Here is a 16,876-nt window from a genome sequence, read left to right as displayed (position 1 = left end):
CAGAATAAGATCTAATGTCACCACCAAGTCTCTACCCTTGGAAGACATAATCAGCCATGGGTGATAGCCCATGATGACGACATGATGGTTAAGAATTAAATGATGAGTCCCTCACCAATATCAGTCCTCCCGCTGCATCCTTATAATACCCGAATTTTCAAGGATACGTTTGATGAATTATTCACAGAGATTCCCACAGTGCATTCTTACAGTGAAATTCACACCAGGCAAGTAAAAAAAGTGGAGAGAATATTTAAATATATGGAGGGAATCCTATGTTGGCAGTCCAGCCTTCTGGAAATTACATGCTGCATTGCTTGTAACATCTGTTTTCTGTCCCTTCTCCAAGTAATCCATGGTGGCATTTTAACCTCACAGCAGACTAGCAAGTAGGTTAAGCTGAGATAAATTAGAATTTCCCAACTAAGTATCATAGCTGAACTGCGATATCAACTTGTGTTTTCCATCCTGAGTTGCCAAGCACATCTGGCTGCTGCTGTGTTGAGAGATACAGCACACAGATCATCAGACAAGCAAGATTGATGATTGGTATCCTTGCTCCTTCTTCTCCCAGCATCATCTACTCTTATTTGACTAAAGCCCTACTTGCCACTGTGACTCTCAAGAATACAATTGGAAGAATTGTGTCAGCATCCCTTGCCACTACCACAGAAAGCTAGTCCTGATTTTACTTCTCTTTGCCTGAAATGTGGCCTGCATTTTTACTATATTAAGTTATTGTTGACAAAAATAAACTGAAAGTCAGTTTCCAGAATCTATTATCAATATAATTGTATTGTATAATAGGATTTCAATTCCTAATAAACACATCAAATACCTTCCACTCTTTTCTGGATCCTGTCATTTTGAGAAAACCTGTTAATCATAGTTAGATAACGTGTTCTTGCTCCTGACTTTCTGTGCCAAAGTTCTGGCTCTCTGCTGATATTTATGAGAAGCAGGTTCAGATATATCTTTAGGCAAAGGAAAGCAATGTGACAGGTACAAAAGGGTTAGCAATGCCAACCCATTAGCTGTCCGCTTTGAGTGTCCTAGCTATTCCATTTACTTAAAAGGAAAGAGCTCAATGTGTCCCAATACCTGTTTTGTGTCCCCTTATCTGCCCTGTTTCCTTCAGGTGTTGTGGATGCCCTATTTGACTGAAACTCATAAGAAGGTTAAGTGCTGGTCTGAAATGGAGGAAGGCTTATATTCTTTGTCCCAGGCAGCTGAATATATTGGGTCAGGCTTGCTGAACGATACCTTATGGCACACTCTGAATGCAGCGTACGAAGACCACGGGGACCCTGTGGATGCTTCTGGAACAACAACTCATGTTCATTCCAGTATTGAGAGCCACAAGATTCAAGTCTGACCTGATATGGAAGTATTCTAATCTCTACATTTCAAAGACCAAACAGGAGCCATTCCAGTGATCAATATCATCTTCCTAAAAGTCCTCTTCTATATTGCACAGCATTTTGCCACAAGCTCTGTTAAGAATTACTGGAGCTAGCAAATACAGATTAGGAATGTTTCTTTCTCCTTTATTTGGTTACAGACAGCTATCCTTTCCTGCAGTACATCTTTCCCTGACAGAGTGTAGAGGACTGTTTGCATTCACAAAGATATCGCAGTCAACCCCCTGGCTTTAAGCAAAATCATGTCCTAAAAGGTACATGCTGCAAAGTTGAAAGAAATAATGGTATTCAGCTAGAGTTTATAATTTGCTCCAGTCTGTTTCCAAATTATGTATAAACAGTTATGCATCATGATCAGAAGTGTGTGAGAGAGGACTTATTTGCGAGCTTTGAGACTTAGGAATGGAAGTAACATGTTTGTGCTTAGCAGAGAATACACAATGTCCTTGTTTTCAATTCAATATTACATGCTTTTTTCATTTCTCTTTATTTTATCTTTTTCAAAAGCATAATTGTCTATTGGCTTTTGACTTGCTTGCTTTTTAATATTTTAAGATCCCATGCTTTAAACTGTTTGAAATTAAGTATTCAAACAACTGCCTCGCACCTCTCATTAAAACCCTTCAGCAGGCAAAGTTTTGGTATGGCATTTAAGAAAGAAAAATATATTGTATACAATAAGGAAGAAACGTTGGTAAACCCTTTCCAGGGAGTCCAACAACAAACAGCATCTTGGTGCATATAGTGCCTTGATTTTCAAGGCTTCAACTCTATTCGGTCACAGGAACAACATGAAAAACTGTCACAGATTCTAATAATTAGGAACGTCCCCGTTTTAGAAAGAAATAAGCGATGACTTTGGCTCATTCTACATAGTAGACAAAACCATGCTTTGTTTAGAACCCATGCTACATGCCTGAACTTTAAATAGGCAACCTCCAGAATACTTTACTTTTTTTCTTATTCCCAAATATGAGTGTTGAATGAAAAGTAATGCCTCCACCTTCGTTACTTGGGATTGGATGGGAATATTTTAATAAATCAAACACAGAAATAATCCTTAGAATGTGCTCTTTAACTACCACTATTCACTTTTCCACATAATCACCAAACAATTGGATACATTTCTGCCAACGATGAACAAGTTTTCTGAAGCAGTCACAGAAGAAGTCAACACTCTGTTTCCGCAACCAGCATCTCACAGTTCTCTCATCCTGGGTACCCATCATGCACAGATCTTCCGATAGCCAAGCCAAGCAATAATGTGACCCACACATTCTTGTAAAATGCTGATTATGCTTGAAATTTTTCTCTGAGTGATGCATGCTGAATCAATCTGTCAACCTTTTGCTTGTGAAACTCAGTGGTTGTTGTCACAGGACGTTCAACTCTTTGTCTGTCAGGCAAGTCAGATGTTCCCACCTCAACATCTTTAAACTTACTCGCCCAACAATGCACAGTACTCACATCAACACAATCACCACAAACAGCTTGCATTCTCTGATGAATCTCTTTTGGGGCGACACCTTCTGCTGTCAAGAATTCAATGACTGCACGTTGCTTAAGTCGCATTGACCGATTGTCTGTGCAGGGTTCCATACTTTGCACTTTAACAACACAACTGTTCAATGCTAAGGCTTCCCGCCAAAATGGAACTGTAGAGGAGAGTCTACTGAACAAGCCAATACCTGCCACATACCAGTACTTCAATCTGTTGAGGAGTTACGAAGGTGGAGGCATTACTTTTCACTGTACTTGTTTCTCTGTGATATGGCAGCAGGTAAAGGCACAGAAATTACTCCTATTATGGATTGTGAATCAAGTCACAACAGCTAGCCAGTTAGCCCAAACGGTGGCTTACAATATATCTTTAATCTATTCTAGTAACCATGGTTTAAATAAGCTGGAATTTCAAGTCTTGTGCGAAACCACCCTCTCTGTGGGTATACAAGGGATTGTTCTGAACAGCTGGTAGCAACCCTTAAGAACAACAGAACTTAAAAATACCATACCAATTAGAAGACATTATGCAGTTATTCAATCTTTTTCCTTTTTGCAGAAAGATGGCAATAGTTTTGGGAATACAGGAAGCCAAGTGAAAGACAAGTACGCTCTAGACTAGTGGTTCCCAACTTCTGGTCCTCTAGGAATTCTGGACTTCAACCCTGCAGAAATCCCAGCCTGTTTACCAGCTGTTAGGAATTGTGGGAGCTGAAATCCAAAACACCTGGAAGACTAAAAGTTGGGAACCACTGCTCTGGGCCTTTCACACTAACAGAAACCTGTGAATAAGGCAAAAAGGCTTACACAATAAACATCTCATCTGGAATTACCCATGGCAGAAGACTGAAAATAATATTTTGCTATAGATCCTATATATAGTACCTGTTTTAAAATTTAATTTAATATTTAAATTAATATAAAATAAATAAATTTAATATTTAGGTGATTGTTGTTGAGGCACGACGTTGTGCCATTGTGAGCCACCTTGACTCCCCTGTTGGGAATAGAGAAGGGCAGGGTACAATTATGGCAAATAAATCAATTTTCTGATGGGAGAAAGAAAGAAAGAAAGAAAGAAAGAAAGAAAAAGAGAAAGAATCTCCAAAATTTTCTACATAGCCATGTTCTATAAATTTTTACATATGAGTTTGGATTTGCAAGAAGCTTAAACTGTGCAGCATTCACTGTATTCATGAAATACGATAACAGCTGTGAAGATTCCTAGACCTTTTACTCATTCACGTGCTGGAACAGCATTAAGTTTTATGGGGAGGAGATAAGATTAGTATGTAGAACACATCGTTCTACTTGACTCATTACCTTTCAGAGTTCTGTCCTACTCACATGTGATGGTCCTAAGTGTTGCAAATATTCAAAGTGATTTATGGTTTTGGACTTATAAGACATATTTCTTAAGAGTTGGATTAGCTAATTAAATATAATTGAAAAGTAATGGGGAAATTCTTGCTCAAACTATCATGTGAATGTTAGGGAAGTAATACTCCCACTCTATTCTGCTTTGGTCAGACCTCACCTGGAGTACTGGTGGCCAGTTCTGGGCATTGTAATTCAAGAAAGATATCGACAAGCTGGAATGTATCCAGAGAAGGGCAAGGCAAACTCTATGAGGAATCACGGAGGGAGCTGGAGATGTTTAGCTTGAAGAAAAAAAAAAAAGGCTGAGAAAATATATGTTTATTTATTTGAAAGGATGTCTCTGAGAAAGGATGTCTCTACAGCATCAGAAAACCTGTTTTCTGATGCTGTAGAGACCAAGACATGGAACAATGGATTCAAAAAGATTCACTTGAACATTAGGAAGAACTTCCTGGCAATAAGAGCTGTTCGGCAATGGAATATGCTGCCTTGGAGTATAGCCATCTGTCGGGGATGCTATGATTGTGTGTTCCTGTCTGACGGGGTTGTACTGGAAGGTCTTTATGGTCTTTTCCACCTCTATGATTCTATGAACAACTATTTAATTCCTAACACATAATGACACTGCCAACAGCCATCTTTTGGGCCCATATTTTGACCTGGAAACCCTGGGTTTTGGGATGATCTTGAAGTGGCAAACTCAAACACTAATTGTGGAGAGTGAAAGGGCTGAAAGTAAGAGTAGGATACAACTGAAATCACTGAAACAGAACAACTTCATATAGCGGGAAATCAAATGATATGTAACAGCCCTGCCTTTGGCATGCACATGTGCAATGAGGCAATGGGCAGGCGTAATTACCCCATGGGTAGTTCCCCTTTTGTAGATGTCAAGGCTGAATGCAAGGAAAGTGAAAGAACAACAGACCAGTCCAACACATTCTTTATGCCAGAGGCTCAATGACAACAACAGAAGGAGCTGTTATTACTTATTTCTCAGCATCTGCTTCCTAAGGGCCCTTCCACACAGCCATATAACCCAGAATATCAAGGCAGAAATCTCATAATATTTGCTTTAAACTAGGTTATCTGAGTTTACACTGCCATATATTCCAGTTCAAAGCAGATAATGTGGGATTTTTTTCAGCTGTGTGGAAGGTGCCTGAGGCAATTGCCTCATTCTTTCCAAATGTAGAAGTGCATCTGTGGACAAGAATAGGTCTGTAGCCTCATCTCCTTTTCTATTTATGGTGACTCTTCAGGCATATATAATGTATAAATGGAACCTTTTCCCCCCTGTGAATTTCAACTGCTCTCTACTCCTTTGTGGGCTTACATTTAAGACTTAAGAAAAAGGAAAAAAAATGGTAGAACATTACATTTGTTTTTGTGGCTAGGGAACCAGCATGGCGTGGTGGTTTGAGCTTTGGAATATGATTCTGGACCAAAGGTTCAAATCCCTGTTTGGTCATGAAACTCACTGGTGGCCTTTAACAAGTCACATTCTCATAACCTCAGAGGAAGGCAAGGGCAAACTCCCTCTGAACAAAGTCAAGAAAACCCTGTGATAGGTATTAAAGTTGCTAAAGATTGGAAATGATTTAGAGACATACAACAACGACAACAACAACAATTTTGCAGCTAATGAATTGTCAGTTATATATTAACACTTAAATCACATTTCCTAAAATCTGGACTCCACTGAAATGAATTCTGCTTTGAAAAGCCAACAGAAGAAAGGGCAGTCTGGTCACAAACGGCCTCTACTGGACAAAGCTCAGAATAGCAGCGGAGTCGTCTTGTGTCCTTTCAGTATATATTTAGTAAAATCTTAACATAATAGGGTCCACAAATATGAGGCAACTATGTGTAAGAGAGAGCGCTGCTCAAATTATTGGCTGAACACTGCTTATCTGGAATTCCAAAATATAAAATACTCCCAAATCTAAAACCATCCACATGGGTAGCAGAGATAGTGGGCTCTTTGCTTTTTGATGATTCCATGTAGACAAACTTTTTTCTTGCCAAAAATCATGAAAATATTTTATAAAATTGTTTTCAGGCTATGTATATAACATCTATATTGAAAATAAATGAATTTCATGTTTATACTTGGATTGTATCTCCACAATATCTTCACATATATGCAAGTATAGATGTTGCAAAATTTGGAAAATCTGAAATCCAAAACACGCCCTAATTGTTTTGGATAAGGGATATTCAACTGTCATTGATCATAACTATTTCCTGGCAACCAATTGCCTAGGGAGGTGGTGAAGTCTCCTACTCTGGACATCAAAAAAGTATGTGGACAGCTACCTGCTTGGGATGCTCAGTCCAGCATTGAGTAGGGTCTTGACATTGATGGTCTAAAGCAGGCATCCTTAACCTGTGACCTTCCAGCTGTTTAGGACTCCAACTTCAAGAATTCCTGACCATTGAACAAAATAGGTAGGGCTTCTGGGAATTGGAGGCCCAAAAAACTAGAGGGATGCAGGTTGACAATGCCTGGTGTACAGGGATTGAAATCGCTATGATCCGATGAGTTCCATATGCTTTCAGGAGTTTCAGCTTAGATCTCATTAAGATAGAGGTTTCAGAGGTGGATCTCTAAGGACAAGTTTCTTTGGCCAGAGTTCACTTTGTGAACATTTTTGCATTGCTCAGTTTTCTCATCCTTTTGTTCATCTTGCAATCTGGATCCTCCTGCCATGCTCCTATTCATCACATACCCATGCTCTTGTCTAATGCCACAGGTCGAAATCATAATTTCTAATTTGATATCCTTCTAGACTTAACCTTTTGCTAGTTCAGTCTATTTGCTTGCTATAAGAATAACCTCCCATGCTGTCTCATCTTTCTTTCATGTTTTACCTTTATAAGGCACAGAATGGTTAATATACCAACAAGTATCATCTATCATTCATACACACACAGTTTCAATATTTATGCCAAAATAGAATAAATACACTGCACATAAGTCATTTTATTATATCAAATATATGTTCAGAATTTTTTTTGTTCATTTGTTCAATCGCTTCTGACTCTTCGTGACCTCATGGACCAGCCCATGCCAGAGCTCAGAAATATAGAAATACAATAAATACAACAGAATACAGTGATATATCCGCTTCTCTGCATAGTATGGCTCCTGCGCCCGATCATACCTAAAAACTGGTAACTGTCTCTTAAAACAATTTCATAACGTGAAAATGTAAACACGTGGGCACATGTTTACAAAAATGTTAGTCTGAGGCACAGGGGTTTTCCTTCATGTATGTGTATTCTAACCAAGAGAAATTGCCTTACCATTGAGGAGCCAAGTGATTTGTGGCATTGGCACCCCCTCAACTGAACACTGGAGCACAAAATCCTGTCCTTCACTCACGCTGCAAGATGTCAATACACTGGAAAAATGGGGAGCAACGTCTTTCACTTTAGGCCCTAAAAATCAAAGCATAGATGTACTATAAATAGGCAACAAAACTGATTCCTCGCAAGATTAACCAGAATGAAAAACAACACAGCAAAACAGAAGATAGTTTTACTACTACTGCTAGAGAATCATTAACTAAAATAAATAAATAAAACTAAGTTACCATTTGTTAAAAACTTCATTAATTCTGGCAATTGATGACATATACATGCAAAAACCCCGGTGTTTGGAACCTTAGTAAACTAGCAGAAATAAGCCAAATAAAAACATTTTCCAGCTTCAATGGACTCTAAGGAAAAAATGCTTAGTGGAGGAAGAGGATAAGGATGATTAATCATTTCCTATTAGGTTATTTCATCCTGAAACTCTGTGCCAAACCTAATTGACTAGGTTAAAACCAATAGAACACATACTTTGGTCAACAAGACTTACATAAGAAGTGCTGTATCACAGTAGTTCTCGGCCCTTTTTTGACCAGGAACCACTGACCAGGAATCACTTTAACCAGGGACCACTCTTCAACATTAGTACCAAAAGGGTTATGAATTGGTTTTTGATCAACTTTAGATTCAGTCTGGTTATTTGGAGTGCTGATTCAGAAAATTTCATTGGATAGACCACATCAGCTCGAGTTTCTGATACAGAACATATGCCATCCAGTAGCCACCATCTGTTCACCCACAGAAAGCCATATTTAATAAGCTTCAGCACTATAAGAGGATTTCGAGAGACCAGTAACTCTCATTGCAACAGTGTAGTAACAGTGAGCCTGCAGACCATATTTTAGTTCTTGAGATCACTAATGGTCCATGGTCCACAGGTTGGGAACCACTGCTCTAACATGTCGTGTTTCTTCAGTAGTTGTACTCTTCAATAGTTATACTCTAGTTGGGACAAACAATTGGATTTAGCATCATGCTCCCAATTTATCCCATTATTCACACAACACAAATTCTTCTATGTGATCATATTGATTTTACATATATAATAAACAATTACATCCTCAGTGACCAATTTGGAAAGCAAATTGTGGTGTTTTACACATTTTAAAATAGAACAGTATCCTTCCAAAGTTTAATGTAGAGAAAGTCATAAATCTCTGTAACCCAAACGTTGTACCTTTATAGTTACTATAAAATGTACTTACTCTGTTTTTTAAACGTACATTGAGGCTAGTTTCCTATAAGCACCTGCCTCAGATGCCCATGTGACCACTGAAGAAATGATGTACACTTACTTTTTACAGTTAAAATCCACCTTGTTGAAGCCTGGCCTTGAGTATTGGTAGCTGTGCAACAGTAAGAACCACTGTTTTCCAGCTGGATTTTTTTCAGACACAAAAAATGGATCCCATCCTCTTCACATATCTGGATTCCATCTCCTGCTTCCACTGGGGCTCCCTCTTTCAACCATTCAACATTTGCCTTCGGTTTCCCTGAAACTGGTTAATCACAGGTTTATTATTAACAGAAGTAGTACCCTTACACAAAGAGTTTCAAATTTTTCCAGTCTACTTCTTTATTACCAGCACTCCCTAGCTTTAGCCTTTAAAGGAAATATGCTTAGTTCAAATGATGCTTCCAAATGAGAAAAATAGTGGCCTAAGCAATCTTTCTTTCATAGTCTATCAAGAAAATCGTAACATTGGAAGGAACCACAAAATTTAGTTTACAATGTAGAATGAATGCAATTTGACACCATATTAACTGTTGTTAATGCTATGGAATGATGGGGTTTGCAGTTTGATATGGCATGAGCACTCTTTGGCAGAGAAGAGGCCTTCTCAGAGGTGGCTCCTCAGCTCTGGAATTCACTCCTCAGCAAGATTAGATTAGCACAGGGGTCAGGAACCTTCGGCTCTCCAGGTGTGGTGGACTTCAACTCCCACAATTCCTTGAGGCTCGGCATTCACCCCAAAGGCTTACCTTGGCCTCAAGGAATTGTGGAAGTTGAAGTCCACCACACCTGGAGAGCCGAAGGTTCCCCATGCCTGGATTAGCACCTTCCCTCCTGGCCTTTAGAAAGAGAGCAAAGATGTGGCTGTGGGATCAAGACTTTGGCTAATAAATAATGCAGTACAAAGAATAATTAAGGAACATGTGCAATGACAATTTGGAATGGCTATGGTATATGATTTTTGGATCATGGGATTTTAATGTTTATACTAGGATGATTCTATGCTTGCCTGAATTTTTAAATTGTATGTATTTCTAATGTTCAATGGTTTTTAATTGATTTTAAGTTCATAGTTATATGTAGCAATTAGTTATTATGTTTTCTTTGTGTACTGTATGGTGGCATTGAATTTTTGCCATCAGTATGTTGCAAACCACCTTGAGTCCCCCCAAGGGTAAGAAAGGCAGTATATTAATACAGCAAAAAAAAGAATAAATAAATTTAGCTGTCTCTCGTCCCCGCCAACTGCAATTGCGACAGAGGCGGGACCGAGAGAAGGGCCTCCCCAGAATTATCTTAATCTCTGTGATGGTTCATAGAGGGAGATACATTTGGACAGGCAAGCTGGGCTGGAACCATTTAGGGCTTTATAGACTAAAGCCAGCACTTTGTATTGCGCTCAGTAGCAGACTGGCAGCCAGTGGAGCTGCGTAACAGGAGGGCTGTATGTTCCCTGTACCCTGCTCCGGTGAGTAATCTGGCTGCTGTCCATTGGACCAATTGAAGCTTCCGAACACTCTTCAAAGGCAACTCCATGTAGACAGCATTGCAGTAGTCTATATAGGATGTAACCAGATTATGGACTACTGTGGCCAATTCTAACTTCTCAAGATACAGGCACAACTGGCGCAGATCCTATGATTCCATAGCATAGAGCCAAGACAATTAATGTGTTGTCAAACTGCACGAATTCGACACTCAATCTAATCTCCCTGGCAATGCAGTCAATTAGTGTCAGCACAATCCATACCATTTCATTGGTGGTTGGAGTGGAATGATCTTGGAGTGGATGGCTCTTGTGGTCTCTTTCAACCATATGATTCCACTTTTGCTTTTAAAAATCCCACAACAAAAAAGGTCACCACCTATTTACCTTTGCATCTGAAAGTAACTTCTTCTCCTTCCAGTGCTTCCTGGCTTTGCGGGCGACATTCAAACTGGGGAGGAATCCCTTGAGGCTCCCTTTTTACTTCAGTTATGCTTTTTTTAAGCCCAAGTCGCTCTTCTGGCTCCTTAGTTCTCAGACCACTTAGCTTGGCAGAAGTGGTGCCCTTCCAGTTTGCTGTCAGTAACTGTTTAGGCTTTTTATCGTCATCTTCCTGTCTAGAGTTAGTTGCTTTCACTTCTGCCCTTGGTCCAGTTTGTACTTTAACAGGTTGTAGTGTTATGGTGCTTGATGTTTTTTGTAGAACCTGGCAGACTCTCCCTTCTTCTTTAGGTGGTTCTATACTGGGTTCCTTTACCTTTTCTGATGTGCTTAGTTTGGTCTCATTTGATGAGGCAGGTGGGGGATCTTGCTTCATGACAGGCCTTTCTTTGGATTCAAGCAAAAGTTCTGTGGATGTGGATTTGAGTTCTTTGGTAATCCCATTGCTGGTGGCTTTTTTGAACTCTGATGTGTTAACAGCTTTGGTCGTGATGGTGGGTTGTATAGAGGCACTGGATTTTGCTGTTGTGCTAAAGAGAAATGCATTCTTAAGACAACATAAAATGATTCATAAAAACATTGCTTGTGATTTGAATAATTAAGTATTAGGAAGCAATCTGAAAGCTTCTTTCACCTTACACTCTATAGAATGACGTGGAAACTTATAGATCTCCAGGTGCTGTTGGATTATAATTATCATTAGCTGACACCAGTGGATATGCTATTTGGTGATGAGAATGGCAATCTAACAACATCTATAAGCCCTGAAATTGCCCAGCCTTATTTTATATGCTGCTTAACCACCCAAGAAATTAGAGAAAAACCATGTAAGCAACAAACCATCTTAGGTAACAAGGACTCAACAATTCAAGAGACATGTAAGCGGGCAGAAGGTGTGATTAAGTTTCAGATAAAAAAAATCTGTTTGTTTCAAAAGAGTAGAATTCTGTTGCATTGAAGGGGAATAGGAAAACTTACCAAAGAGGGTGAGCATACGCATCTTTCTTAATCGAACCTAAAAAGGATGAAAAAATAAGATGTATTAAAAACACAATGATCTAGATTCCAAATACTGCCCACAAACTGAGACTTGTTTTTTTTTTTTTTTGAAGACACAGAAACTGAGATTGCTGGGAATTCACGATGGTCCTAAATTATATCCACTTGTTGAAACAGCAAAACAAGAAATGAGTTCAAGCCACAAAAGTATTTGTCTGTCCAGTCAATATGGCAACAAGACCACAAATCAGTTATTTCTAGAGCTAAGAGCAAAAAAGGCTGCATTAAGCTTAAAATGCTGTATTAGAAAACATCCTTTATGACATTAATAAAGATTTTAAGAAGGTTTATTATAATATTTCTTGGAGGAAAAATTGCTGCACTGGAGCAAATGTATTTGTGTTATCCCTTTCCTCCCTAAAACGACCTCCTCACTACTTCCAAATGTCACTTGAACTGCAATAAATCCTGAAAAAGTATCCACTGACACCAGTTAAGAGAGGTTTCAAAGCTTTGCTGCTTTGCTGGGAGCTTCAGAAATCCTTTAGGACATGAGGGAAATCACAGGCTGGATGGAGAACCACTATGGGATGTATCAGTCCTTCTTTGAATAACCTGGGACCTGTTTCCCCAAAAGGCAGCCTTTTACTTATATATACCCACCAACATTTTAAGGCTTGTTTTATGTCCTCCCTTTGAGGCCAATCCATTCACTGAATACCACAGAGACTGGGCATTTTTGTGATGGCTCAAAGAATAGAGAAAGAATGGTCTTCAAAAAAGAGTCAAGACGGCAATTGTTCAGGATACTTTAGCTGGAGATCTTGTATGAGCAGATATCAGACTCAATAAATAGCTCACAATGCCCCTCCTAACTCCATTATTCTATTATTCATAGGCATTTCTCATTTTAATATGCTCCTTTTGATTGTTTTGTTTTATTGTTTTGACTTTACAATAAGTACTTGAATATTTCCAAGTATTTAAGTATTTTTATGGCTAGTCAGTAACACTGCTAAAGCCATTCACTGCATCTTGATGGTGCAAAGATTACTGCAGACGCAACCTGCAGCCAGGAAATCAGAAAACACTGACTTCTTGGGAGGAGAGCAATGACCAATCTCGATAAAATAGTGAAGAGTAGAGATATCACACTGGCAACAAAGATCTACATAGTTTGTTGTTGTTGTTGTTGTTTATTCTTTCAGTCACTTCCGATTCTTCAGGACCTCATGGACCAGACCACGCCAGAGCTCCCTGTCGGCCATCATCATTCCTAGCTCCTTCAGGGTCGAGCCAGTCACTTCAAGGATCCCATCCATCCATCTTGCCCTTGGTCAGCCCTTCTTTCTTTTTCCTTCCATTTCCCCCAGGATAATTGTCTTCTCTAAGCTTTCCTGTCTACTCATGATGTGGCCAAAGTACTTTTTGAATTGTAGTGCTGGAGGAAAATTCTGAGAGTGCCTTGGACCACAAGAAGATCAAACCAGTCCATACTCCAGGAAATAAAGCCCAAGTGCTCACTGTGTGGCAGCCGTTAGGAGAAAATAAGATAATAATAAAGGGAAATCATAATTTAGAATAAAATAGAAGATTTAAGTCTTACCTGATCCTTTGAAAGGAAAACAGCATTTCTCTAAAGAGGGAACTTCCTCATGCGTGAGAAATCTACAGATGTTAATGCAGTCACTGGACCTTGGACAGTCAGAAGTGTTTGCTATAGCCGATATGAAGTCAACAAGAGACGTTTGGCAGGACAAAGAGATCAATAGTATCGATCCAAGACTTGGAACATCTAAGGTCATATGGTGAGAGAGCGCCATCCTCTGACTACTTAATGTAAATAGCAGGCAATTTCATAAAAGTTATAATTCAATTAGAGATTTAAGGAATTGAACATATAAGAGTCATCTTAGGGTAACGTGTGAAGGTTGAGATATGTTACATAATCGAGCAGATGTTTGGGTTCACAACGTGGTTGCCAAGACCTGATAAAGATGTTTTTGGGAACTATATACCTGTTAATGATTGTATTGTGTAAATGTCAGACTCTGCGCATGTGTGGAAAGGTTGATATTGTACTATAAATGCTGAAGTGATTTAGACCTCAGTTGTGACGGTCATTTGAGCTGTTCACCCTATCTTGCAAAATAGCAATAAAGCCTTGGAAATCGGACCAGTTGTCTCTCCATCTTCTTCCTTCTCCAAAAGCACTCTAATGATCTCGGGTAACGTATATTCCGCAACAATCGGTGTTTAGCTGCAGTGTCGGACTGGATGAGAGCTAACAAATTGAAACTGAATCCAGACAAGACAGAGGTCCTACTGGTCAGTCGTAAGGCCGAACAGGGCATAGGGTTACAACCTGTGCTGGACGGGGTTACACTCCCCCTGAAGACGCAGGTTCGCAGCTTGGGAGTGATCCTGGACTCATCGCTGAGCCTGGAACCCCAGGTCTCAGCGGTGGCCGGGAGAGCTTATGCACAATTAAAACTTGTGCACCAGTTGTGCCCGTACCTTGAGAAGTCTGATCTGGCCACAGTGGTCCACGCTCTTGTTACATCCCGAATAGACTACTGCAACGCACTCTACGTGGGGTTGCCCTTGAAGACTGTTCAGAAACTTCAACTGGTCCAGCAAGCGGCAGCCAGATTGCTCACCGGAGCGTCATACAGGAAGCACACCACCCCCCTGCTGTGTCAGCTCCATTGGCTGCCGGTTCAGTTCCGAGCACAATTCAAGGTGCTGGTTTTGACCTACAAAACCCTGTATGGTTCCGGTCCAGTGTATCTGTCCGAACGTATCTCCCTCTACGTCCCACCCCGGAGTCTGAGATCATCTGGGGAGGCCCTGCTCTCGACCCCACCGCTATCACAAGTGAGGTTAGTGGGGACGAGGAGTAGGGCCTTCTCGGTGGGGGCCCCTCGCCTGTGGAACTCACTCCCGGGAGAGATTAGGGCATCAACCTCCCTCCTCTCTTTCAGGAGGAAAGTAAAGATGTGGTTGTGGGACCAGGCCTTTGGGCAATCTGACAACTAGATAAGGACAATCAAACGACTAGGACTGACAGGACTGACAATGTGGAATTGAAATTTGGACTATGAGATAGCGAACGCTGACCGTCTATGAGGAGTAATTAGGTTTGTATCATTTTTATTGGTTTTATTGGTTTTAGGGCTGTAATGCAGGAATTGTTGTTTAACTGTTTCGACTGTTTAATTGATGTTATTTTGTGTTACTACTGTTATGTGATGCTGGCATCGAATTGTGCCTTTGTAAGCCGCCCTGAGTCCCCTTTGGGGTGAGAAGGGCAGGGTACAAGAAACCGAAATAAATAAATAAATAAACAACTGGAGGAAGGATATTAGAGGCAAAGATGAAGGACTTTGGCCACGTAATGAAAAGACAGGAAAGTTGGAGAAGATAATGATGCTGGGGGGAAAGGAAGGAAAAAGGAAGAGGGGCCAATTAAGGGCAAGATGGATGGGTGATATTCTTGAAGTGACTGGCTTGACCTTGAAGGAACTGGGGGTGGCCACGGTTGACAGAGAGCTCTGGCGTGGGCTGGTCCATGAGGTCACGGAGAGTTGGAAGTGACTGAATGAATAAATAACAACAACAGCATCCTGATTCTTCTCAGAAGGAAATTTATCCCACATAATTGTGAGAGTGGAATGGGGTGGTAGAGAGAAACATATACACTTCAAGGAGAACTGTGTTGGGAACCTACGTATATTTCAACCTTTGCCACATGGTGTGTGCCCACCCATTAGGAAGCTATGATTGCTAGCAGTTTTCCAAAGAAGACAAATCCTCAAAGTTTATCCATTTTGGTTACACTCTACAAAGCAGCAACATTACAAGGAGAAATAACTTAAATAGTCTCTAAAACCATAAAACATGTTCAAGAGGCATCAAGCATACCCAGGTATCCTCTGTCAACACACCCTTTATTTCCAAGTCAAGTTTTCCCAGGCTTGTGAACACAGCATTGCCCATACAAAAAAGGAGGTAGCACATTAAAATGTGAGGCAATGCTGCAGATAATAAAAAATGCTTAAGGATGAAAAACTCAAATGTAAGACAAGGACAACCATGAGCAATCTTATGTGGTGGTAGTAGCACAGAATGCAGACAGTTAAAAAATGTCCTCTGGGGTGCAAGTGATAGAGAGCAGAAAAAAACCAAGGTTTAAATATCACTGGGACAAACCCAAATAGAGAGGGATTTATTTTTCCTATAATCAGAGGAAGCCTTTTTATTCTGAAAGCTATCAAGAAAAGAGCACATTTCCTGAAAGAAGAACCAGGAAAATAAGATTCCGACTATAAATAGAAGGTCAGCTGCTGTCCTTTTCTTTTTGCCTTGTCATTTATTTGTGTTGTATTTTGTAAGTAAGTAAGTAAACTTTAATTCGGCCGATGACCACATCATAAGTGTTATATTTTCAAATGGTCATATGACTGGTCAAATAAATAAATGAATAAATATTTTTTTTATATAAAAAGATTTATTTTTCCCCTCCCATGTTCAGTCACAAGCAAGTAATCACAGAATGGTGAATGCATGCTTGGGAGGGCAAATGGAATAACACAATGGTGGAATCCTAGACAGAAGTACCCCGAGACGCAGGAACATATCTATTTTCTGTGATGCTCAAACAAGCATTTTAAATCCAGAGTTCGATAGAACAAGTAACTTTGCCTTGAACCTAGAACAAGCAACTGTAATGCTTTGAAGAAGGCTGAAGAATTTGAATGGCTTATACTGAAGGGTTCCATATTTTTGTGACAAGACTAGGACAAGCCAGGACACACCCTCAAACTCTGCTTACTCTGAAGGGTCATCCCCGCATGGTCCAGCTGGAAAGGACTGGGGGCTTCTCTTGGCTTCCTTCATTGCCTCGATCAGATGGCGGAAGCAAGGGAAGCCTCCCATCTCTTGTGCTTCACTTGCCCCTCAGGGCTGCTCCAAGAGGCAGACATGCAAGTGGGGTGTGTGACTATTATGTGGGGAAAGGCAAAAGTCCCCAAAAGG

At 40.1% G+C, this 16,876-nt stretch overlaps 1 protein-coding gene across 2 annotated transcripts in view; it reads right to left on the bottom strand.

Annotated features, from left to right (window-relative positions):
* Window positions 1–16,876, bottom strand: part of MYLK (myosin light chain kinase) — a 250,329-nt gene that overhangs the window by 127,368 nt on the left and 106,085 nt on the right. For both annotated transcript variants that reach the window (XM_060774888.2, XM_060774879.2), the window contains exons 7-10: window positions 11,819–11,855; window positions 10,787–11,370; window positions 8,975–9,178; window positions 7,611–7,745 (exon numbers count right to left, since the gene is read on the bottom strand). In XM_060774888.2, coding sequence (XP_060630871.2) covers window positions 7,611–7,745; window positions 8,975–9,178; window positions 10,787–11,370; window positions 11,819–11,855 — 960 coding nt within the window. The remainder of the gene's footprint in view (window positions 1–7,610; window positions 7,746–8,974; window positions 9,179–10,786; window positions 11,371–11,818; window positions 11,856–16,876) is intronic.

The sequence above is a fragment of the Anolis sagrei genome, chromosome 1 (genome assembly GCF_037176765.1).
Source record: "Anolis sagrei isolate rAnoSag1 chromosome 1, rAnoSag1.mat, whole genome shotgun sequence".
Taxonomy (NCBI): domain Eukaryota; kingdom Metazoa; phylum Chordata; class Lepidosauria; order Squamata; family Dactyloidae; genus Anolis; species Anolis sagrei.
Note: the sequence above shows the minus strand (reverse complement) of the source record. Positions and strands in the feature narration are given on the sequence as shown.